The 27,410-nt window shown below is 30.6% G+C and overlaps 1 protein-coding gene across 3 annotated transcripts in view; it reads left to right on the top strand.

The window, feature by feature from the left end:
* LOC107441602 (rhotekin-2) overlaps window positions 1–27,410 on the top strand; it is a 105,410-nt gene that overhangs the window by 54,920 nt on the left and 23,080 nt on the right. For 2 of the 3 annotated variants that reach the window (XM_071182088.2, XM_016054929.5), the window contains exons 2-3: window positions 19,858–20,045; window positions 26,641–26,690. In XM_071182088.2, the coding sequence (XP_071038189.1) occupies window positions 19,858–20,045; window positions 26,641–26,690 (238 nt within the window). Of the gene's footprint in view, window positions 1–18,123; window positions 18,473–19,857; window positions 20,046–26,640; window positions 26,691–27,410 lie in introns of those variants that run through there. The other variant, XM_071182089.2, reaches the window with a different exon arrangement.

Here is a 27,410-nt window from a genome sequence, read left to right on the forward strand (position 1 = left end):
ACACATAATATTAAATAAAATAATAAATATTTACTAAAAGTTATTTTTTGCATAGAATCTTAGGATTAACGAAATTTATACTTATGAGCTTAAAAGTTCTGAAGATATAGCGAGATACGCAATAAGTAAAATTACTATTAAGGGGACGAAACTTTGTACCGCTTTCCTCACCAATGGGCCATATTTCCTAGATTGCGGCTACTCCGTATGTTTCAAAGGTCAGAAACCCGAATTTATCATGAATTTGGTGTTTTTATTCAGAAAAAGTTCATTTTAGTGTTTGATTTCTTAACTTTAAATATTATCGGCACTAATTAATCAGAGATGCCAACTTGCTCGGGACAGCAAATAAATATTTTAAAGTGGTAGTTTATCAATTGTGATTCTTGATTTAATAAATTAAATTTAGTACATTTTTACCCACCACTATTTCTAAATAATTCGTAGGATTGTATAATTCACCACATAGTAATAATTGTGTCATGCTATAATTTTTAAAAAGCAAGCATAAATAACAAAATTCTGGAAAATTTTAGTTTGTAGTTATTTACCGTTTTATTAATTACTTCGGCATGTCCGGAGCAGTTGGCATCTCTGAAATTAGTATATTTGAGGTCACCTCCTCTATCCATTAAGATTGAGTACAAGAACGTGAACATCCGATCATTTGTCAAGAGTAATCCATTTATATATATATTTATTTATTTTTTGCGCACTCTACGCATTTTAAAGTTTATTTTCCCAAATACTCTCAAAACATGTAATGTTGTTTTTATTAAGTACTTAAATTGTAAAACAATATTTTAAGATAGAATAAAATCAAATGAAAACAAAACCGAATGAAAAAAGATTTCAATCTTGACTAAGCTATGGCAAAATTAAAACGGAAAATATAGTGTGCAATTTTTTTATTTATTTCCAGTGCATTTAAAAACATAGAAAAATAAAATAAGAAAAAATATATACTGTTATTAGTGTTTTATCTAGTAAAAAACTGAGCCTGTGAATAATATACAATGTTTTTTTTTTCATAGACTTTATCTCGCGTATTGATTATTTTCCCCTCTGCTATTCTTTATTGGGAAACCGGATGTTTTTTCTAGCACTACCCATAATATCACTCTCATTTCTCTTCATTTTTTTATATTTAAAAAGCTTTCTCGTCACTTTAGAAATAATAATATGGGAAAGCTCTTGTTATACAACCTTTATTTTGCTTCTTTCGCTCATTTTCTCGAAATAAATAAATTTTTAGGCGATTTAATAAAGCTTGCTTTTCTTTTTCTAATTAAATTAAAAAGGAGACTTAGAATAAATTATATCTTTACAATAACAATAATTAAGATGTTCAATAATTCTAATTATACTATCTACTAATTATACTAATGTTAATAATACTAATATTCTGTTCGTTTTGTACAAGTTAACCCGTTGCTGCTGAGGGTGCACTCTAAATTACCTGGCGGTAGTTACTATTGAGTAATTAAGGAAATAATAAATAATTAAAATTAATAACAATTAATTTAATAATAATTATTATTAATGATAATTATAATTAATGATAATTAATTTAATAATAATTACAATTAATAGTAATTAATAACAATCAATAATTAATGATCACAATAATTAATAATAATAATTAAAATTGAATTCAGTTTCTACTGTTTTTTACATTTATAGTCGCCTGTGACATTCCTGTATAAGTTACATGTTTATACATGTTAAATGTGCAAACTGAGAGTTTAGTCTTGTTAATTCTTAGTGATTGCGTCATTTTTTTTTTATATATTTTTTTCTTGCAGAAAGATTTTCGAGTGCAAAGAATTAAATTAAACATCTTTTTTAACCTATTTCCCGCCAGAGAAGCGAATCAGCAACATTTTCAAATTCAAGCACCAGTTAGTTCCATATAAGTAATCATGAAAAGAAACCATAAGTACTATTAATTGAACAGCAATGTAAAACTGTGTTTTCTGAAAACCTTTTTATTCTATTCATAATAAAAGTGCGTTAACAATATTTACTTTCGAAAACGGATGTGTAGGTGGTGACACTATTTACTTATTTTCTAAGGTCAAAACCTAAAAGTCACAGAGAAATCAGCTATTGTCAAAGATGTAAATGAGTTAGCAACTCTTTGTAAATTAGTTTGTTTAAACGTGTCCCATTTACTTACAGACCATTAAAATTTAATGTACTACTTTTACTTTTATATTACTTTATGACCTTACTTTTTATATTTCATGTAATGAAATTTTTTTTACTTATCTTACTTTGTTAATTTACTTTTATTTATGTTATAAAGATTTAAAATAAATAGTTACATTTGGAATATACTTAATAACTTGAATTCTTATCAAAAACTTCAGGTATAATAGTTCTGACTTAAAAAAAGTGGTGAATTTATGGGTTAAACAAGCCACAAATATTTATTTTTTAAGTTGGGATTCAACACAGAGATGCCAACTTGCTCCGGACATCAAATATATATTTTAAAGTGGTAGTTTATCAATTGTGATTCTTGGTTTAATAAATTCAATTTAGTAGGTTTTTATCCACCCCTATTTCCAAATAATTCATGGGCTTATATAATTCATCACTTTTGAGTAGTTATATCATGCTGTACCTTTTAAAAAGCAAAATATATTTGCTAAATTTAGTTTGTAGTTATTTACCGTTTCTTTTAAATAATTTTGGCTTGTCCGGAGCAGTTGGCATCTCTGTCAACATGCAGTTTTCTTTATTTAGTTCTATAAATATTTTATGAGTTTTCATTGTTATTTAACGTTTACAAATTAAGTATCTACCATGAAGATAATTTCCTCGTAAAAAAGAAATACCACATTACTTCAACAGCTTACAGCTGCTTAAATAGCTGAGGTTCTATCCCAAATGCTGGCTTGAAACCAATGCAGCTTCAGATCGATGAATAGCACTTAGTTCGGGAAGTAAAGGCAGCCGGTGTGCCATGCCGACCACGATGGAATTACATTATTGGTCTCGACATTGTGGAGCCCTGACCCATTACCTCCTACATCAGAAAGCATCCACACGGTTCGCTTTTTTATAAGTAGTCTGCTCAAACTATTTAAAAAATGAACTAGTTGTGAGCATGAACCCAAATTCTTTTTTAAAAATAATTGAGAGAAATTTATCACATATATTTGAGAATTGAATCTGTAGTGGTTGACAAGTAAATAAAATAAACCAATTGTATTCAAAAATTAAATACGTTTTTAGACTTATATTTGCTACCGCTATCTTATTTTTACAAGATTTTCAATTAAACGCTTCTTTCGTTAACTTGTGTACCTTCATAGTGGTCTAATCGGACTACCTACGAAAAACCGTGTGTAGGCTTTCAGTTATAGGAGGCGCTGCCTGACCTCCATGACGTCTCCAGGGCTAAAAGCCTGTATATACCAAGACGGAAGAGATCAAAAACTAATACGAAAAACATTTCATTCTAGAATTTTTTTTCTTTAGAAAAATTGAATTTCTGTAATAACAGATATTTCTTTTTACAATTATAGAATATATATAAAACTGCTTCTTTCCAAAGAAAAAGTAGATATTGTTGAATAGTTTGAAGAAGTGGATAGATTTGCTCCTCCCGAAAACTAGTTGAAACTGAAATTTCTTAACTACTAGTGTTTCCTCTTTTCCGTCTCTCTTTCATCCATGGATGTTCCTGGCCTTAAATGAACTGTAACGGAATCTCTGTAGCTTAAGGTTCAGAGCTTTCGACTCCCAATGAGGTGAATCAGATTCGAATGCAGTGACAGGTTGATACGAATTCTACCCCAGCTCGAACTGACGTTAGTGCTGACAAAAAAATATCCTCAATGGTAGACGGATCATGTGTTACATTCCTTTTGCCGTCGGGCTAACCGAGGAAGGTTTCCGGGGTTTTCCTCTCTCTGTAATGAAAATGCGGGTTAGTACCACCTAATGGTTCTCCTCGAAGGCTAGTTTGTTCCGATACTTGATCTAGAATGCCCCCCCTGTCTTCTAGGTTGAATTCAAAATTGCGAGACTACGAAGTTGAACATTGATTATCGTAAACACAGAATTGAGTCAGATATTCAACCCGTTATAAAAATAAAAAGGAAAAAAAACTGGCTATTGCAGAAATTCTTTACTTTTTTGTCATACATTTGTGAATTTGCTTGTTTACAACTATGATTTTTACCTTTTCGTTTCTGCTGCAACAAAAGCCGTAGGCATATACACTTAATTAACTGAGTGTTGATCTCTGCTCTTTTTGCTTCGGGGATCAAGGCTATTACAGAGAAAAGATTTTATAATTAAGTTCAAAATTACTATATCGAATTATTAAAAAATAATTCACATATTCACGTAAATAATTTTCTCAGTTAAAATTTTTATCACTGAAATAGGTAATCATGTTTTTCAATTTGGATTTTACATCTAAAGGAAGTTATCATAATAACCGCAAGAGTTGTTTTCTTAGGGGCTTTTTTTCGTTTAAAGAAGATAGAAAAGTGAACATTTTTACCTTTAATAACTATAATCTTTTCTATTCTTTTAATCTTAAAATGGCGAGGCTGTTGTTCCGCATCAACTATTACTTAAGCATTCGTAAATTCTTTTACCTTAAAAATTTTCCTAAAGTTTATTTTTGGGCAGTTAATTCTAACTTGGAATGTAACGGTACAGAAAACCTTTTTTTTTCTCTCTCCAAAAGCGTGAAAAGATCAATTGATTATCAATAAATTTACTTGGCGTAAAAAAATAAAAACAAAAAAATGAACAAAAAAATTAACATTCTTGTATCACTTAGATCACCTATAAATGTTTAATAAAAAGTATTACTCAACTGAACTTCATATTACTAAATGTGTTGCAAAAATTCTTTTTCCCTTTGTTATGAAACAACTGTACTGAAATTTCTCTGAGAAGAGTATAGTAAACAACTCAGAAGTATTAGCTCCTCACAATATTAAAAGCCGTAATGAAATAAAATTTTATGAAAAAAAGTCGAATATTATTTAGTTTTAGCTGAATTTAAAACTTTACTCTATAATTATCAGATCTTATATAAAAGTCAGGTTAGGTTAGGCATGGTATTGTATAAAAAAATTATTAATTCAAAAATTAAAATATAAATAATGCTCCAGTGTTTCACGATGTATTTCAATACCATTAACTATTAAAATGCTAAATATATTATTTTTCATTTATTTTGACCAAAATTAATACAGAATAATGAGAAAAAAAATGGAAAATATGTTTAGTAAAAATTCTGCTTGAACGTGTTAAAAGTGCGTCGGAAAAGGGCTAAATGATTGATGTTTTTCACGTTTTCATAGTCACCATTTTATTTTTCTAAGACCTGCAGGAGCCTTGTGTAAAGTATACAATGTACTCTTATTTTTTAGTACATGCGCAAAGATGCCAACTTGCTCCGGACAACAAATATAGATTTTAAAATGGTAGTTTATCAATTGTGATTCTTGGTTTAATAAATTCAAATTAGTAGATTTTCATCCACCACTATTTCTAAATAATTCATAGGCTTATATAATTCCCCACTTTATTGTACAGATGTCACGTTATACTTTTTATAAAGCAAGCAAAAATTATTCAAATATTTGCAAAATATATTTCGTAGTTATTTACCGTTTTTTTTTTAAATTATTTTTGCGTGTCCGGAGCAGTTGGCATCTCTGCATGCGATATATACGTGCTCGTAAAATCTGAGCAATACCATTTGCTTACCTGCCAACTTTTACGCATTGGGCGTAAAATTTTATTCTTATCTTTAAAGTGGTAGTAAAATGTTTGCTTTCTATGTAATCTTTTGCATTTATAAATTTGATTTATAAACTTTTTGACCACCACTATTTTTTTAAAAAATTAAGCATATATATTAATGTGTATTACTGTCTTTGAAGTCCGTATAGGTTTCCTTTAAATACTACGAATGTTTCTGTCTGAAATTTGAATTTAAATTCCGTTTTACTACCTCCACTATCACGGGATCTGGAGAAAATTTCCTTCTCCTTCAGATCTATGTCTAAACAGAAGAAGTGGCCTCATAAATGAGGTCCCCTCTGGAGAGGATCAACATTGTTATGACACGTCTTCGGATCATCCTCAGAGATGGATCCCAGACAGGGCTGAAAGCCCATATATATCAAGACGGAAAAGAGTGAAAACTGGTAACAAAAAATCCCTCATTAACACGTTCACGCCTGGAAAAGTGGAAATACTGGTACGGCAAAAGAGAAAATACTGGTAGAAGAAGTATTTCAATATTAGATAATATTCGGGAGGAGTTAATCTATTCTCAACAATAGCGATTCACTGTAAGGAAATTTTTCACGGCGAAGAAGCAATTCAATATAAAAATTGCATCCGTTAAAAACAATTGGTAGTTATGGATTTTTATTATTCCCTGAAAAAAACTAAAAAAGGAAATTTATTGTTACCAGTTTTAACTCCGGTGCGCTGCCAAGATGAGACAATCTAGCGTGACCCACCGGTGGGTCAACCCGGCGTGAACGTGTTAAAATCTGGAAAGTTTGTATTTACGAAACAGATTTTTTATTTGTTGACAGCAACGTGAAAAAAAAATAGTCTGTTTGCTTAGAAATAAGAAAATAAAAATAATTTTATGAGATCATTCGCAGTTGTTACGCAATTAGACAACAATCCCTCAACGGAAATAAATTTTTTGTCTTAAAAAGAGATAAAACTCAGTTACATCATTTCGCGTCTCTCTCGTCGCGGGAACTCACGCTCATAAATCCATCCCAAAAAATATAAATCCCTCACCACCTAACAAGTGCAGCACCCGTTACGATCATTTCCCAACGGGTTTGAATTGCAAAAAAAAAAAAAAAAAAAAAAAAAGACATCCCGCAAAGCGTGTTGCGCGGAATTACGCACAAGTGTATGCGCGTGTTGCAACCATAATCAACCAGCTGCATAAATTCATTAAAAATGCATTTTGTTTCTTGGTAATTAAATTTTTAGAAATCAGCTTTCGCACTATGAAACCTGATTAATTTATATTTTATGGCTGCGGGAGAGATTGCTAAAAAGAATACACTTCCGCTGAAAAGACATAACGTTGTTTAAATTTATTTAATTAATGCTGACAATTGCTGAAATTGAGTTATTGAAGCTGCAACTATTAATAGTTTAATGAGTATGTCATGTACCATATTGAGAATATTTTAGGTAAAATGATTAAATAATTTAGATTTACTTTTATTTTTATGTTTAAAAAATACGTTTTTTTTTTTAAAAAAAATCCATAATTTATGTAAAAAGGAAAAATTTAAAATATTTTAACTAAACACTAGAGCAGTTATAAAAAAAATGCGGAATTAAAAAATGCGGAATTGCACGTATCGCAACAATGGTCTGGTAAAAATTGAAAAGTTGAAGCCCATTTACTTTAAACTAGCAAACACACTGTTTGAAATTCCTCGGAAGAATGGTTATAAACAATTTATATAACTCTTTTGAAGGCCGTGGTTAGTATACTTACCACCACGTTTTACCACTTTTAATTTAGGTTTCCATTTTTCAATAACTTCAGCTTTCTTGAAGTGAGTTTGAATAAAATTGGTAACCATTTGTCACTTTTAAAAAACGTATAAAAGTTATAAAATACATAATTCCTTTTGAAGTTTGTAGCATTTAAGGAATTTATTTTATAAATAAAGAAAAATAAAAGACAGTAAGTTCCTAATAGGTCATGTTAAATATATTTACCACCAAAAAAATGGCATTTTTATAAACTAAATGAGTTTTTTTTTAATATCAATTACTGTTCTTAAAACAATTTCAATTCCAAAAATACTTTAATTTACCTTTACTAGAAATAAAGAGCCCGTTTAAGGGTTTATTGTTATTTTACCATATTCAAACAAAACAATCAAATAATCATTAATATGATGGTATCCAAACTACAATCTCTGAGAAAAACAGTTTATTTATTACTAACACCTAATACTGTTAAACAATCAGATTTTTAGCGCACCAGCCAGGCCCACCTAATGAAGCCATTTCGTTCCTTGGTCTGGTACATATTATAGCTGAGAGGGCTAATTTGGCAATCTTATAACTGACAGGGGAAGTCCCAGCGATGGCACCACAATATTTCTTCCATTCCCTTCAACAAATGAAGAGTTTTTAGTATCCTGCACCTCCCAAATCGTGACCCCGAACCATTAAAATAATTTACTCTCATTTACGAATAGATGGCAACTGCATAAAGATGGTTATTTTTACTGTTTTAAAACAATGCTAGTTGTAAATGGTTAAAAAAGTGTATAATTTTGTATTCAAGATTTTTTTTTCGATTCAAGATTTTTTTGTATTCAAGATTTTTTTGTATTCAAGATTTAATTTTGTATTCAAGATTTTTTTAACAAGATTGTAAGCGGTTTCAAACCGTTAAGGTAAAAATGTTCTTTACCGTAAGCGTTACGGTTAATTGGACTGGATGGACAGATTGCTGTTGGTTACTTAACCATACCCTCCAACTGCTACGGAATTTCCGTAGTTTCAGAAATCTCCTTTTCAGACGGTAGCAAAATTAATGTCTTAATATTTAAAAAAAAATTAATTTTAGCGTAACTTGTCCACTATTACTTATAAAAGTGCAGGCCATATGGCTAGATTCTTAAGTTCTGATAAAAGTTTTATGAGAGATCCATTTGCTTTAAAAATTTCTACTTTGGTTCGCTACCACTAGAAAGAATTATTTTCACAATCCTCATAAGTTGGAGGGTATGCTTAACCATAATTTTAGACTGAAAATTCTAACAGTGCACGAGTTTAAATTTAAAGCGTAAAAAAATAGTTTGTGTTTAAATATAACATAGATTGCAGTTTTCAAAATATTTATTACTACTCAAGGACGCCATTTGTAAAAGTTTGAATAAATTGGTAGTGAATTAAATAGCAAAAACTAATAAGATAAAGGTAACAACGCTTACTTTTCATAAGTGTCACCACGATATGATTGCATTCCACAACAGAGTTGGATTTCATGTGATGCTTTGAATTTTCGATATGCAGTGGTAGAAAAATTATTTAAAATGAAAAATGCTAAACTCAGAATAACAAAATTTCGTTACCACTAAATTTTTTTAAAAAACAAAGTGTACCAAGTTGGTATCTTCGTTGTTACTTAATAGTTAACATTCTGTGTCAAATATCTCGTTCTTGCTAAAAATAGTCGAAAATGTCTTAATTACTTCTACTACTATATCAATTTTAATAAGACGCTGCAATTACAGCATAAGCAACGAACTGGGGACATATAAATTAGTTAAAAATACATTTTATTCCTTAATAATGAGGTTTTTAGAAACCCATGCCTGCCTTCACATTATTAAACTCGATTAATTACCGTTTGATGACAACGATAAAAATAGTCGCAAAGAAGATACTTCCATAGGCGAAAAGCCCACTTTTTCAGGAAGTGATTAATACTGCATTTTTGTAGGTCGCATCGAAATAGAAATATTCATATCATTAAGTAATGGACTGAAAATCGAAATATGATTAGATTTAAAAATAGCTATCTGTTTTGATGTTCAAAAACTCGAGAGGAAACTAACATTATGTCTGAAGACTTGTAACTAGGTTTTTTAGTTGTTATTGATGCTTCTAATTATGCATTCGGAACGAATTAGCAGGAACTGAAATGACATTTATAAATGGTACTCTTTAACTACGTTTAATAGAAATTGATAGTTTAAGGTAGGAAAAACCTTGAGGTATTTTATGATGATTTCGATAGCGAAAAAAACATGGTAAACTGTAAAATGAGTGATAAAAACTTAAATAAAAAATTTTTTGAACAATTATTATTGTTCTTATTTGGCTTTCTCATTTGATTCTATATTTCGCTTGCTAGTTTACTGTTGAACATGCCCATATTAGAAATGAGACGGGCCCGTTTACTGAAAAAGGTTTTCATAAACTTTTTATTGCTTTTAAACAAAAGTTTGGTTCAATTATTAAGTATATAAAGTCTAAAAGTTCAGGTATTAAGTATATAAAGCAGCAAATTCCTAATAGCGAGACCGCAAAATTTGGCTTTTATCTGACGTATATCTCGAGGGGACTCTGGCTCTAAGTAATCCTATGTATCTCGGACTCCGATTAAAATTTTTTGGCAGTGGTAGACGAATCATTGGTAAAAGTCCCCTTTTCGTCAGGTTAATCAGGGGTGATTTTCGTGGTTTTCCTCTGTAACAAAAATGAGGGCTAGTTCTATCAAGAAGTCCACCATGATGGCAAATTTCTCCCAATACTTGGTGTAGGAGTTCCCTTGTCTTCTTAATTTGCTTCAATGTTATAAGGCTACGGAGTTGAACATTTGTAGTCATTAACCAAAATTGGGTTGGTTGTTCAACGACGATTATAAAATAAAATTCTTCGGATTTTTGACCTCTAAAAGTGAGTCCGAACTCATCTCTAGCCCATATACCCTCCAACATTAGAGGTTTGAGAGAAATATTATTTTCTAGACACAAAGAAAGTAGAAGGTTTTTTTTTTAAGAAACAGAATTTTTTTAAACTTATATTAGATAAAGCCACGACCACACTTACTTATCAAACAGAGCTGGGTAGCTGAGCCAAGCAAGACCTTCACATACCTGCCAACTTTTAATCCCTTCCATTATGATTTTTCCCTGTGGTATTAAAAAGGAATTAAAATTTCAATTTTAAGCAAAAAATACGTTGTTTTTGAAAAAGCTTAAGCTGACAATTATGATAATAACACATATCAATGTATATGCTTAATTTTTTTAAGAATATTGGTGATCAAAATCATTTAAAAATTAAGTTTATAAAAGAAAAATTAGTATATATTTACTACCACTTTAAATATGAAAATAAAATTTTACGCCAAATGCGTAAAAGTTGGCAGGTATGCCTTCATGTCCTTATTTCGTGTCCAGAACAATCAGTGAGGTAGATAAATTACATAATAAAAGATAAAAGTTTAATATAAGTGAGGCTATCGTTTTTCCTTTTACTTTTATAATGTTTAATAATGTTTGCTTTAAGCAGAATTTAATATGTTAATTTGAAACCTTCATTATGTCATATTGCTTAATAAAACGGTGCACTGTGTCTGATGTATTTGTCCGTTTCAAGATTTTGGTACTGAATCACGACCATACGTTTAATTGACTTTCATATACATAGGTTTTACTTATTTAACCCTTTCGCGCCGACTGTCACAAATACGTGCCAGCATAAAACCGTATCAATCAGGGCAAAAAGATAAAACTGGTAATTAAAGTATTTTTTAAGCAGTTTATTTGTGGGTGGAGTTATAATTGTTTGATTTATTTAATTCACCATTACTTTGTTCAAAATAAAACTATTTAGTTATAATTTGAATTAACATTGATTATATATATGATTAAACTAACAGTAATTAAAGTAAAAGCAAGGTAAGTCTGCCAAATTAGCAACGACTACATTAAAGTTACCGTTTTTTATTTAATTACAGCTTGATTCTGATTTCGTACTAATGCTTTTCTGAATGATCCGTCCCCAAGGGGTTAAAGTTAGTGGAAAATAAAAATCTTTACCTTCCAATTATTTTAAATACCACTGCTACTTTTACCACTAGAAAACATATTTTCTGAAACTGCGAGATTTCCAAGTAGTTTGAAAAATATATGATTGATATTTATGAACAAATCATAACTATATCAAGGCTCTTACATAAGAACATGATCAAGGCTTAAAAAAAGGCATATAAAAAAAATTAGAACGTTTTATTTCTTACTCATCAAACAATGATGCTTGATGAAGCGATCTCCGCCCGCTAAATAGGGTGGTGCATTCATAAAATAATGGCCTTTTTCCTGTACAGAATAGCCCTCCATAACGATTAACTTTCAAAAAAGGTCATCATACTAGTGATAAAATAAATTCAGTAACCAGCAATTCATCCTTTTAATTCCTCTACAAAGCGTGTCATTGCCAACCTAAGCACGAAAAGAATCGTAGCTGAGTTTGAATGGAATACATTTTTTGTTCGCATTTGGACAGGATAAATATATTAAGAGGGTACTCGCTTGAGTAATCTAGCAATCACTATGTAGTCAATGAAGTTGAGTGAGAAGGCGTTCATAATCTATCGGTTCGTCGTTCGAGTTTCTCTCGCTTCATGCACCAATAATTGGAAGAAAAAAATAGAATAAATCCGTTGTCACTAAGTCACACTTTCATATTTTTTCGTGTTTTTCACTTTATCACTTTCCGTTTCCTCCAGTTAGTTCTTTTTTTTTTTTTTAAGTTTAATCAGTTAGATTTCAAAGATAGATATGTCAGAGCTAATGAAAAGATTTAATATACACATTTAAGAGAGAAGATAATGAGTGTCATTCAGTAAAATTTTTTGGGAACCATTAACCCATTCTTTGTTGACACTGCATTTGCACAACATTTTCCAGTCATATAAAAAGTACCTCTTTTTTTGGAAAGAAAGTGGTGAAGAATAAGTGCTTAAGCTAAGCTTATATTATATTGCTAATGCATAATTTCGGGTCAAAATACCACTATTAATATATGTAATACATTTTGGCGAACATGAACGTCTTTGTTCACCGAAATAAATTCAAAAATTGAAGTAATTAGTCTACCAGTGCTTATCATCTTGGAAAAGGTATCCGAGGGAGAACGAGAGTTTCGGCGCTTGAGGGGTTACCAAGTGCATAAAAGCGGTGTTGCCAACTTACACCACTTTGTAAAAAAATATTTTCTAGTGGTTAAGAAATGTAAGTTTTTTTTTTTTTTTTTTGAAGTTTATTATTTTTTATTTTGAGTAATTTTTCTACCACTACGAATCGAAAATTCAAAGTCTTATATAAAATGCAACTTTATTGCAGTTATTTTGAGATGATAATCTTAAAATTTAAGTGTAATTATCCTTATATTACAAGTTTTACTGTTTAATTCTTTACCAATTGATTAAAACTTTTGCAGAAAGCGCAGCAGTTGGCATTCCTGTATCGGTACAAATGCCAATTTGCTTCGCTTTGTGAAAAAAATATTTTCTAGTGGTTACGAAATTTAAGTTATTTTTAGTTTAGTATTCTCAATTCTAACGCGTTCACGACGGGGTGACCAACCGGTGGGTCACGCTGGATTGTCTCATCTTGGCAGCGCACCAGAGTAAAAACTGGTAACAATAAATTTCATTTTTTAATTTTTTTCCGGGAATAATAAAAATCCATAACTTCCAATTGTTTTTAACGGATGCAATTTTTATATGGAATTGCTTCTTCGCCGTGATAAATTTCCTTACAGTGAATTGCTATTGTTAAGAATAGATTAACTCCTCCCGAATATTATCTAATATTGAAATAGTTCTTCTACCAGTATTTTCTCTTTTCCCGTACCAGTATTTTCACTTTTCCCGGCGTGAACGTGTTAAGTAATTTTTTCATGAAGTATTCAAGGTATCATGTGAAATGCAAATTTATTGCAATTTATTATGTCGTGTAGACACTTTGTGAGTGCAGTTATCCTTATTCTACAAGTTTTACTATTCGCTACCAATTTATTGAAACTTTTGAGGAAAGCTAGAGCAGTTGACATCCCTATATCAGCCGCACTATAGTGTATACCAGTCAGGGCCCCCAATTTCCCTATCCAGCCGCTTTCAACGACCGACTCTTCTGTTTGATATGCCTTTAAATTTAAAAAAAAAAAAAAAAAACAAATTCTTAACTTTTATTTAGTTTAGATAATAAATTTTAAAAGAAATAAAAATCTTGCATTGTAATTAAACCAATTACAGCCAAGAGGAAAATCTCCAAAAATAGAGCGAGTTGTTAAAGGTATTTGGATTGTAATTTAGCACACAGGCCTGGCAAAATATCAAAATTTTTATATACGAGTGCACGTGCTGTTTTACCTCATTTATATTAAACAGATATCTGTTCTGTTTTATGAAAAATCTGTTTTATTTATTACAGTATAAACAATTTAAATGTACTATATCCTGAATTAGGCTTTTAAAAATATTTCTTTACATCTTAAAATTTGGACCTTAATCTGACATATTTATAGATTTTAAAGCTTAAAGTTTCTTTTTTTTATGTTCAGGTTGTACCAAAAAAAAACTCCGATTGATTTTTGGTTTCGGGCGAATTTGAACCTCTAAAAGTGAACCAAATTTTATCTCTCAGCCTCTAAACTTGTCTTCCGAGTGTCTTATATAAGTGGTGTCTTCGATACAGCAAAGCTGCTATTTACTACTTAATTAGAGTTCCTGAGGTGTCCCCTGTTGGTAAATTAACGAATTAATGTTTCTATCTCAAAAACATAACAAGGTAAGGAAAAAATTAATTACGAAGAAATATAACTTATATCGGTTTACTACGAATGTCTACACCTACCGTATATTAGTGAATGAATAGAAAGTTTTTAAGCGCAATTTGGCAATTTTGTTCGTTGAAAAAAATGGGGGAAATAACCTTACATCTGACTAGATTTTAATTCTCTCTGACCTTGAAATTAAATATAGCTAGCAAACCGATTCCAAATTAAGGCGAATTTAATACTGATTGATAGAAGCTCAGTAAATTTGTCAATATGTGAAACTTGCGTCTCGACATAAGCATTTTCGTTTTTATATTTATTTCGTTTTTTTTTTTTTTTTTTTAAAGTTGCGTTTATTGTCTGCTTCATTTCTAATGCTTTAGTTTTAAACTTGATTTATTATGAGCTTAATAAATATTATTTTCCTGATAACCACTTCATAACTGAACATAAAGATTATTTATGTAATTTAATTTGTACATGTAGAAAGGGTGCAGAGTATTATAAAGTTACATTTAAAAAAAATGTATTTTACTTAAAAAAATATGAATTATTCATGATTAGAAAAAAATGGTATTTCCTCCTTATCTTTTGCATTTGATTTTCTTAAATTCCGTTGAATTGATCTTAATCTGACTGAAAAGTCAATTCGGCTTTTACAGTTAATATTCTTGAATCTTAAATTATCGGGTCAAGGGCGACCGTTTTAAGACATTTACTTTAAGACTTCTATTTCGTTATTAATTTGATCATTTCAACTAGGTTTTAATTTTTGCTCTTTAATAAGAACTATCACCTTTGACAGTTTTAAAACGGGAAATTCACAATTAAAATTATTAATACATTAATCTTAAAAATCAGAAATCCTTATTATATTTATAATTAAACCATTAAAATTTTAATTATAATATGGCTTTACATGGTTGCTGCTTTCTGTAAATAAAAAATAGGCACAAATAATTTATAATATTGATGAAAATGTTATAGGGTTTAATTTTATTTTAGAAATTTAGTTCGTCTGTTTTCACGTCTAGACATTTCTATCTGCGATTGCAAATATTTGTTGGTCAATACAAATTCATTAGATTATTCCTATTTCTTTTAGCGTACCTACTTAGGTGGCTCTCTGGAGATAGAGCATGCATGCCAACTTTTACGCATTTGGCGTAAAATTTAATTTTTATATTTAAAGTGGTAGTAAATATATAATATTTTTTCTTTTATAAACTAAATTTTTAAATGATTTTCATCACCACTATTCTTAAAAAAATTAAGCATATATATTAATATGTGTTACCTTCATGGTAGGCAGCTTAAGCTTTTTCAAATAGAACGTATTTTTTTGCTTAAAATTAAAATTTTTATTCCATTTTTAATACCACTGGGAAAAATCATAATGGAAGGGATTAAAAGTTGGCAGGTATGGATAGAGTCATATAGTTTGCGTTCCAATAAGGTTGCCCATGTTAAAATCCCAGTGGTAGCTGTTGATACGAATTCTGTTCCCGGCTCGCACCGTGCTGATGTAAATAATCCTCAGTGGTAGACGGATCATGGGTTAGAATCCTACTGTAGTCAAGCTAACCATGGGAGGTTTTCTTGGTTTTTATCTCCTTCAACGCAAATGTGGTTAAATTCCCTAATTGGCTCATCACAAAGGCTAATTTGTCCCAATGCTTGATCCAGGCTTTCCCCTGTCTTTTGGGTTGGGTTCAAAATTATAAGGTTACGGAGTTGAACAATAATATTTGTAAATTCAGAATTGGGTAGGCTGCTCAATGCATGTTATAAAATTACAAAAGTACCTACCACTTTTCAATTTTTTAAGATCGTAGGCTTTACATTTTTAATAGGATACAACAACCAGTGTGCTATTTATATATTTTGATTTATACGAATTCCAAATAAATGGGGGCCTACTGGCCAAGCGGTATCACCCAAAAAAAACGACCTGTGGCCTAGAATCCCGCAGTAACCCTGGATGTGCTGCCGCTGCTCTGAATGTGCTTTCTCTGAATTGTGGTAACCATCCTCCTAATGGACAATATTTAATAAGTCTTAATTGAACCCACTACCCTGCAAGTGTGGGTTGTACCATATAAATCTAAATAAATACCGTCTTCCATTTGACTTTTCAACATAACAATTTTGTCTGCAACACATAAATGTTAAATTGTCGTATTTGTATTATCACTTTATTGTTTATAAATTTACCAATTACTTTGTTAATCACCCACTTTAAATATTCTATGCTAATCACTCACTGTGGTATTTTTTTCCTACTTTCTCCTTATACTATCTCTCAATTATGCAAATTTTTGATATTTTGCACCAAGATTCCCTTTGTTGTCGCATGTATTATATGTATTTTTATTGACATCATTTGCTATCTAACGTATACGTCGCAATTATCACTGCTTTCATTCATGATGGACAAGAAAAGGTCCTCATTTACCTAGTTAAATGTCCAAATCCCAAATAAATGCCAAACTGAAATAAGTTAAGCACTAGTTTTTATCACATCATAAATATTTTTTAAAAATATTAAACCTCCAAAAAATAAATAAAAACATAAATTTCATTAAAACTTTTAATATATAATTAACTGGTAAAAACATAAGATTATTTAGGTTTATGAAGATTAATCTTGTAAACGAATTAGGTTCAAATGTTCTGATTTTGGGGACATTTTTTACTGCTAAATTAATCTTATATCCTATAAAATTAATTCAAATGAAAAATATCTTCGTATTTACCACATTATGTTAAAAATATGCATAATCTATTTTATCTAAAGTCATACAAGATGCACCATTACATACCTGCCAACCCTTCCGGAAGATTTTATTTTCATATTTAAAATGGTAGCAATACCATTTTAAATTATTCCAATATATTATAGGTAGTTATTCCAATTAACTTTCTGAATTATAATGATAATTATAAATGAGTTTGATCACGACTACATATAAATAATTACAATAAATATATCAATCCTAGCCCAAGCGAATTCCAACGTGATCAAAATATTAATATTTTTTGAGTTAGATTGTTTTTCGTTTATTGTTTTACAACCACTCTGAAAATCCATTCTCGGAAAGAGTGAAAGTTGGCAGGTATGTATATCCTTTTAAGTTCAATTTATCTACCTTTTTCCCCACGAAATATCTTAGATCAAGGCAAGAAAAGCATATTCGTCCACTTCGCAGGAAGAGGTTATTTGCCATTTTAATTCCGTTTGGAAAAATCTTCCTCCAAAAGCTAAAATTTGGTAACTGTAATTTTTCTTCTAAAACCCGATTTTGTATACAAATTTTCAACTCCTATGTTATTAACGCCTTAAAATAGTTAGAATTTGTCCTCTATATAAATTTTCATTGAACATAAGATCTAAAATTTGAAGAGAAAATAATGACTTCTAATCTTAATCAATAGTTTCTATTATTCATTTCCTTTCAATAAATATTGATCTTGTTTTGAGCGTTTGAATGTTTTCAAAGCGTAAAAATCATTCATGAAATATTGTTACATAATTAAAAGACCAAGGACTAGAAAAGTAAACTTCATTAGTTTTAATGTTTTCAAGACCGCGATTTATAAAATAAAAGTTTGCTTCAAGTGCCATTTCTTTGCACCCTGCGAAACCACATCGGAAAATCGTCCTTCAAACAAATAAAAAAATTAGGCCATCTTAGGGAGAAGATAAGGCAAAATAGAACCTCACGGAAATTCTTCTTCCTCTAACTTATCTCTAAGAAGATGCTCCTCTGAATATTAATTGCTGAATGCCGTGACACTAGTGACAAAAACAGGGATTTCTCCTGCGACCCTGAACACACACGAAGGCCACGGACAGGCCTTACTGGGCAAGTTGTCGTTCTGTCACAAACCAAAAACGCCATTTAACTTTATGGCTTGGTTGACGTAGCGTGAAAGTGCATCTTTTTTTCCCCCTTTTACTTTAAACAAGAACAATAGATACAGCCGATAGAAAATTTGGAGCACTGGACTGAATATGAGGAGAAAATATTCGGCGAAAAGAAAGTTGGAATTTCAGACATTCGAATTATTTGCGCGAGATTGAACCAACCTGTCCAAAATGGATTACTTGGATTTACTGCGAATGACGGTAACTTTAAATGCTTTTTAATCTAAATTGTTTGTATTTATTTTGCTTTTCATTAGCTTGATGTAAAATAATGATCTGATTAGGGATTAAAAGTTTAGAAAGCGAAAGTTGTTTTTCTCGTGCTTTTTTTTTTCCTTTTCTCTTTAATCGTTAATGCGTTTTGAAAGCACCCAATGTGGTTATCGGATATAAATTCAGGCACCTCAGCGAATCGTTATGTAACCTCTTGCCCTGGTTCTTCGAATTCGAGACAGCCCTATGATCCCCCATTTTTTTAAAAAAAATTTGTATCACTGCTACATTTCATTATCTTGTAATGTCATATGTGTTAAGCACAATGTATTCGCTTCTGGCTCATATTATCATGTTTACGTAAATTATGGCACAAAATGTTTAATTCTTCAATAGATTGTTTACAAATAAGTTCGTTCCTAAAATCGAGGTATTTACTATATCCGGTGTATGGTATCCGTAACAATGTAAGTCATTTCTAACGATATAAGACAGTGTTTCCCAAAGTGTGGTACGCGTACCCCCAGGGGTACTGGAACGGTTTAGTTGGGGTACGCGTTTTTATGCGGTAGCAAACGAAAATTTTATTTAAAAACGAAGCTAACCATAAAAATTTACGATTACGTATTTTTCTATTGACTATTTTTTGCAGAGTTAACAGTTAATAATTAGTAGTGTCAACAGCTAGTTGTGATTTTTAACTTCTGTAAAAATTTTTGATAGTAAAAAATACACTCATTTTTTTACTAGTGGTACACAGCGTTACGAAAAATTTAGAAAGGGTACACAAAAGTCATAAGTTTGGGAAACACTGATTTAAGATAATCGAAGAGTTGTATATTATTCGTGTTGATTAAGAAATATATCTTAATGTTTGAAATTAACCTCCTATCTCTTAACTATTTGCAAGAAATCATATTCTATAATTTGTTTTCTAGCCAATCATATATATTTTAATTGCATCTACTTTCTTATATTTAATTTTTCAACTACACAATTTGCATCACTGTTTCATTTCATTATCTTGTGTACCTAATGTCGCTTGTGTTGAGCTCAATATGTGTTGAGCTTTTGAGTCATATTATCATGTTTATGTAAATTATGGCACACGCAGTGTTATTTCTGCAGTAGCTTGTTTACAAGTGAGCTTATTCTTGTATCCACAGCGATTTAAAACATTCGTAGCGTTGTATAATATTCGTTTCTATATAAACCATTTGTTAAAAATCATATTCTATAATTTGTTTCCTATGGCGTTCGTATATACCTTAATTGCATCTACGTTCTTGAACTTAATTTTTCTATTTCTTAAGTTTTCTTTAAAAATGCATGTTTGAATTTCCTTTTTTTAATTATTTTTTAATCTCGTGCAGGAATATGACTTGGAACAAAAAATTGACCTTGAAATCAAAATGCAGGAAGGTACAAATAAACTACTTGCTGCCTGCCGTTACCAACTTCAGTCATTGGAGGCAATAAAATCTCTTCTTACATCCAACGAAAGGATAAATTCCTATATGTTTGAGTTACAGAGACGGAAATCCCTTAAACAGAATAGCAAGTAAGTACATTTTACTTAATTTGTCTTGGGATGCTTAATTTAAAAGTACAAATTAACTATTGTTCTATAAATAAAATTCTCTGCCCTATCTTTTTTTTAGATTTCATAATTTATGCATGTTTTCTATGATGACAGTTACGTGTCATGCGTTTAAATTTTTTTAGGCATGATTCCCTGTCAATACAATCTCTTGAAAGTTAATGTAATTTTTTTTTGAAATCTGCTATGATAGTAAAATATTTATTAACATTTCTGAAAAACTCAGTTAGAACTAGATACGACATTCTCAAGAACTTTTATTTCCGAAAAAAACATGTAATTCCAATATTTAAAAATTAAAAAAATATGCGAAAACATATTGTGAAACAAATTTTTTATTTGCAATGAGTATAATGTATGCATACCTTTAATCTTTAACATCTCCATATGTTTAATGTATGACTCACACAGCCTTTTACCAACATTTACATATGAGAGTATATATGAAAACATATATGAGTAACGTACGCAGCAGACTGTATTTTCACAATATCTATATGTTTTATGTACGCATCGTCCTGATTTCTCAAAACAATATCTGGATATATTATGTATGCATCTCACAGAGTTTTACATGCGTTATGTATACATTTCAAGCCTTTTAATAACATCTGTATGGGTAATGTATGCATTGCACTCTTATTTGGCAAAATATGCATATTTTATGAACATATTGCACTGCTTTTCAAACAACATCATTATGTATAAGTTATGCAGCTCACTGCTTTTAACTATATATGAATGTTTTATGTTCGCAGCATGCTGCTTTTTAAACATCTATGTAACGTATGCATCACACTAAATTAACATCCATTTGAGTAATGTATGCATCGCACTTTTCATGAACAGCAACTATATACGCAACACATACGTCACAATGTTTTTAAACATCATCTCTGCGTAATGTCATTGTTTTTAACGATATCTATTTGTGGAATTAATCATCGGGCTGAGTTTTGGTTTAATAAAAATATTTCACTTGTATTGTGTCACTATTTTGTTCAGCAGTATATGTATTGTATGCATAGCGAATTTTATCTATCTATAAGTGTAATTTATGCATAGTACCGTTTTTAACAACATCTATAGATGGAATGCATGCACTGTATTGTTTTTTCAACCTACATTTATCTGTGGAATGTGTACTTCACTCTGCTTTTTAACAAAAACCATAGCTCAAGCTTTCAGCGAAATAGATATACATTCTGACAGAAGCTTAACACGTTGAATGCCACGCTAATTTTACATGGCTTGCCCGTCTGGCCACACAGTAAATAACTTCCAATTAAATTTACAAATATTAGACAGATTTTGCTAGTTTTTTAAAAGATATATTTACCATATTAGAATAAAGTGGTGAATTGTATAAACCTACGAATTGTTTAGAAATAGTGGTGAATAAAAATCTACTAAATTGAATTTATTAAACCAAGAATCACAATTAATAAACTACCACTTGAAAATATTTATTCGCTGTCCGGGGCACATTGGCATCTCTGTGTATAGAAAACTATTTTTGTGTGCTCTGTATTGCATTAATTTCTTCAAACCATTTAAGTAACGATAATAATATAAGAACATTAAAAGTTTATTCGAATTATGTGTTTCGAATGATCTTGGCTTCGCCAGTCACCGGTGACCCCCGTCGCGCTGCGAAGAAACTCAGTGCCGGTCACCGGTGACCCCCATGCCATTCAACGTGTTAAGAAACAAAACACTTGCCAGATGAAAATTGTTCTATTGTAAATATAATCATAGTATAAAAAGCCTCGATCTCTCATATTTCGTATGGATAGCACTAGGGAACATTTTTTTTCTTCTTTTTTTTTTCTTTTGCGTGAGATTTTTGAACGGACTAAGATAAATTCGCATCGCTGATTTCAAGTGTGCCATCAGTTTCTCTCTACAAGCAATAGTTTTCATGCAACTCAATAATATATTTCTAACCAGGATATTTTTTTTCTCATTTGAGTGAATACTAAGTGTACTCACTTCTCACCTACGTGGGAAGAATGCAATAATACATTTCAGTTTATGATGCGATACCTTAAGTTCATATATTTTTTGTTTTAAGTGTTATTGTCGAGGAATGCGACAAGTGCATAGATAGATGTAAAAAAATTATGCGTTTTCTTTAAACTTTTACATTCTGACAAAAATAAACTAAATTAAAACATCATTTTTCCGAACAAAACTAACTTCAGATTTGAATTTCCCATACCTGAATTAGCTAAGATCGACTCCTTGTGTAATCCTTGTCAAGTACTTGTACACTTTGTTAAACAAAAAAAAAACAAAAAAACAAAAAAAAAACTAATTTATTTCTATTTTTAATTTTGAGAAGAGAAATAGCTTTGAAATCCGAGACTTATTACTAGCATGCAACTCAACCCGTTTAAGAAAATTTAGAAATGAAATAGTTTTACTACCAGTTTTTTCTCCTTCTGGGGTTACAAACAGCCCTGATATGAAAAGTTTTTAAACATGAGATAAAAAAAAAATAGTGCATGGAGTCCCTCCGCGTGGAAGAAGTTAAACTTCGTAACCTGCGACGTTAATTGTAGAAGAATCAGCAGTCGTAGAAGGATCACTAGTTCTATTCAACGACTCTTTTTCCTGCTCCGCTCGCTTCCGTGCTCTGTAATAACGGTAATAATTGTGCATTTTTCCCTCGTGGACCTCTTGAACCAGTGGAAGTGCTTGTGGTTGCCTCATCGTCTCGCCCTGGAAAATATATTTGTATTAATAATGTATGTGAATGCGTCATAATGTAATTTCAAAGGAGAAAACCTAACAATCAATTGATATGCACAAGAGACGTACCTCGACATAACCTTAAATCCGTCGCATTGTCCGTGGGATTGTTTTCACTTATTTTTTACAATTGTTATCCACTAAATTTGAAAATAAAAAATACTGTCCTATTAAATTATATGTATATCAAATCAAACTAAAAAAATATTTATAGAAAAACAATACTTTTATGACTTTTATTATTTTTATGCTAGTGAGAACCAAAACAATATGGAAATGAATGAGGGAAAACTGGATCCAACCACGTGATTTCCCGGCCAATAAAAATGTAGCGTTAAACGTTTAGCGCAACCTTGTTGAAGTCGCATAAGAAGTATAACTTCTAAAGGACATTTTTGAAAAAAAAAGGTGGCACAGTTATGCGTTGACAAATTTTTATTTTCTAGCGTTGGATACCATTTGAGTTCTTATTGCTTGTATGCAACTCAACATACTAGTAATAAGTCTATAAAGGACTGTTTCTAATCTGTGAAAAGTAAATAGTGACGGATAGTTGATAATTAAAAACAATAAAAGTTTTCACTTAACCGTTTAAGAAAATTAAGAAATGAAATAGTTTTACTACCAGTTTTTTCTCTTTCTGGGGATACAAACAGTCCTGATATGAATAGTTTTTAGCCTGTCATACAGAGATGAAAAAGGACCTTTATGATAAAATTAGTTTCAGATGAATGTGTTGATATACTTCTTTCGTTTTATGATGAACATGATTTACAAAGAAATAATACAAGGGGTAAATTAATTCATTCAGCAGGTTCAACCTTTCTAAGAATGTTAATTTTTTCATTGGCGAATACCTCGCTGAAACAAGCAAATTTGTTTGGCATTTTCAATTTATGAAGATCATAGCAACTACATTATTTATGTGTTAGCTATGTGCTATGATATCAATAAAAATAATTCTATTAATATTAAATAAGATTATTAGGTCATTATTTTTATATTAACAAACGTTTAAAAATAAATGTGGTAGCAATGTTTATTATTTTTTTTCTTTATTTATACAAGTTTTCCATTTCCATGAAAATAAAAGTAAATTACGTCCAAACAATTTTAATAGACAACAGATTTCATTAAATTTGGAGAATCGATGCAAATGTTTTAAAAATATTTGTAGAAGTTATAAAATGTTTGCTCAAAAGAGCTTACTATTTTTTATGTTAATTAAAAGGAGCCTAAAGTAAATATAAAAAAAAATTTTAAAAAAAGTTAAGACAAAGAATAATTTACAATTCCTATGGAGGTTTAATGTCTGGAACTATTTGAGTAAGACATTAGATGTTCGTGATTTTCAGCAGGAAAGTTACAAAATCGACGGTGATTTTATAAGAACTGCGGTAATTATGGCGATCGATACATTATCAATCCCCTCATCCTATGACTCAGATCCAGGTCTGAAAGCCAAGACTAGAAAGAGGAAAAACGGTGCAAAAGACAGTTTATTTTAACATTTTTATTCGAAAGAAATAAAATTTCTGTATCTACCAAGTTGTTGTTTTTTTAACATTTATAGCATATATATTAAACTGATTCAAAATTTCTTGTAATAAGTGATACTCCGGGCAGCAAATAAATATTTCCAAGTGGTAGGATTTTGTATAAATTTTGGTTTAGAAAATTCAATTTATAAGTTCATTACTCATCACTAGTTCCAAATAATTCAAAGGCTTTTGTGATACGCCTCTGTGTTACAGTTATGCTGTGTTGAGCCTTTAAAAAGTTGTCGAAAATAATCGAAAAGCTTCCCATTTTAGCTTGTAGTTCGCGAACGTTTTTTGGAGAAAAAAATGTCGAATCCGGAGCAGTTTATATTTCTGTGTCATACAGTAAAAAAATTCTTTCCAGAATCGATTTAAATTTTCTCCAACCGTTAGAATTCCACAGATTATTCACTTTCAAATGGAAATCAAGCCCATGTCCGAGCATTAATAGTAATCACCCGGCCTTGATTTTTATGATTGCAGGAATGTGATTCTTCTGCTAATTCGCGGAATTCCGGGAATTTCAAGACCACTGTTTATTGGATTTCGGCAAATCAATAACTTATTTTCCGATAAAATTTTCTTTAAGTTCCGCTCATCTAAAATTTAAATTTTGTTACTTACGCATAATCTCGTTAACGAGGCATTTATTCCACCCTTAACAGCACATTCTCTTCCTTATTTTTCCTAAGTTCTTTTCCTTTTTTTTTTTTTTTTTTTTTTACACAAATTGGAGAAAAATCTAACTTTCACAGCACGAGACTGAAAAAAAAAATTCCGAACTTTAGCTCGAACTGCTGAGGAAAACACAACAATATAAAAAAATGATAATCTAAAATGTATTTCCGAAATGACAAACATTTAAAAGATCGTTCGCTAGAAAAAATGGTGTCTTTTCTAATTTTTTTAAATATATATTTTGATGAGTAGCAATTTCGTTTCATATTCCGATTTGTAACAGAAGAATTATTTAATCAAAGTGATATAGACAGAGATTATGTGATTTACCCCATTTTTATTTGGCTACTAGTAGATAAAATTAATTTTTTATATGTGGTAAGGCATGGAAATTTCGAATCGCTCATTTCAGTAATCATTTTTCTATGAGGTCGATAACATCATAAATCCGTTTTTACAACCTTTTTTCTGTTGCAGTTAATGCAATTGATTTTTTCATGGTTTTTTAAATTCCGAATTCATAACGACGCGCTAAGTTTGATTACTCGTGCAAAATTAACCTCGAACATTTGCGATATTACTAAAATTTATTCGTACAAATAAGTAATCGTGCGCTTGATTTGTGTCGATACCATCGTTGTTTTATTAACCACTATTTCTACAAATTTTCTCGATGTTTTTACGACACGTTAAAATTTGAATCGCTCGTTTGAGAAATCGTGCATTTAATGAGCTCGATTTGTGTCGATTCCATCGTAAATCCATGTGGTGTTTAATTGTTTTATTGGCCATTATTGCTAGGATTTTCTCAATGTTTTTACGGCACGCGAAAATTTGAATAGCGCGTTTGAGTAATCGTGCATTTAATGAGCTCGATTTATGTCGACTCCATCGTAAATCCATGTGGTGTTTGTTTTATTGGCCATTATTGCTAGGATTTTCTCAATGTTTTTACGACACGCGAAAATTTGAATAGCGCGTTTGAGAAATCGTGCATTTAATGAGCTCGATTTGTGTCGACTCCATCGTAAATCCATGTGGTGTTTAATTGTTTTATTGGCCATTATTGCTAGGATTTTTTCAATGTTTTTACGACACGCGAAAATTTGAATAGCGCGTTTGAGTAATCGTGCATTTAATGAGCTCGATTTGTGTCGACTCCATCGTAAATCCATATGTTTGATTGTTTTATTGGCCGTTATTGCTATAATTTTTCTCGATGTTTTTACGACATGCAAAAATTTGAATCGCGCGTTTGAGTAATCATTCCTCTGATGCGATGACTCGCAAAAAGCAAATAATGAGGATTCTGAAATTTTTTTCAATGTATATTTTAATGTGTTGATAAGAAGAAAAAAAATCAATGTAATTATTTTTACGCTTTCTAGTTTTGTGCATATAAATGTGTTTTTTATTCATCTTCTATGTACAAAAAGAAAAAAAATTATCAATGCAGAAACTCGTCTTTTTTATTCTTTTTTAATTTTATTTATTTATTTAGTTTTGTGTTATTTAATTCCTTTTTAATATCCACTCCTCAATTATGTATGCAAAAGTACTTAAAATGCATTTTTATTTTATAGATTGTCTCAAATAAGAGCTCTCCCTTGTCGTGGAAAAGTTGCTATATCTGGTAAGCCTTTTCTACTCTTGCAATTTCATAAAAACTTTTAAAAATTATTTTAAAAGATAATTAACATAACCGGAAAATTCTTTGCAAAAAGATGCTTTTATTATGAAAAAAAAGTGGTAGGAGATTTACTCAAAAATGTATATAATAGATGCACTGCTTTGTTCTGTCGTGTACTTTGGTTACGCATGAATATGTATGCACATGCTCTTTTGTATTATGTCTTCTGTGCCCCTTTAAGCTAGAACATTATCATTGAATTAAATTGTGGCGTAATTTATGCTTTAATATATGATGTTATTCATAAATTCGATTTATAGGGTTTTCTTCCATCCTACTTCTAAATAACTCAAAGGCTTTTATCAAACCTCACTTTGTTACAGTTTTTTCGTGTCGAGCCTTTTGAAAAAGTTGGCAAAACTAACAGAAAATCGGCAAATTTAAGTTCATAGTTCTCTATTATTTTGAAAAATATTTTGTAGAATGCCTCCTATGACTGAAAGCCTCCTCACGGCTTTTTGAGGATAGTCCAATCAGACCACTGTGGAAGTATGATATGATGATATGATATGATATGAATAGCGAGAACCTGGGTGCACAGCCGCGAAGCGGCCTTAACCCATTCATCGGAAATTGAAATTAGATATTGGGGGTGGGTAGGAGGGAAGGAATTTGGAAGGGGAGGTGCTTAGCACAAGTACGGCATGGAGAGCATAATTTGAT

The sequence above is a fragment of the Parasteatoda tepidariorum genome, chromosome 4, assembly GCF_982258835.1.
Source record: "Parasteatoda tepidariorum strain Cologne lab strain chromosome 4, Ptep-v5.0, whole genome shotgun sequence".
Classification (NCBI taxonomy): domain Eukaryota; kingdom Metazoa; phylum Arthropoda; class Arachnida; order Araneae; family Theridiidae; genus Parasteatoda; species Parasteatoda tepidariorum.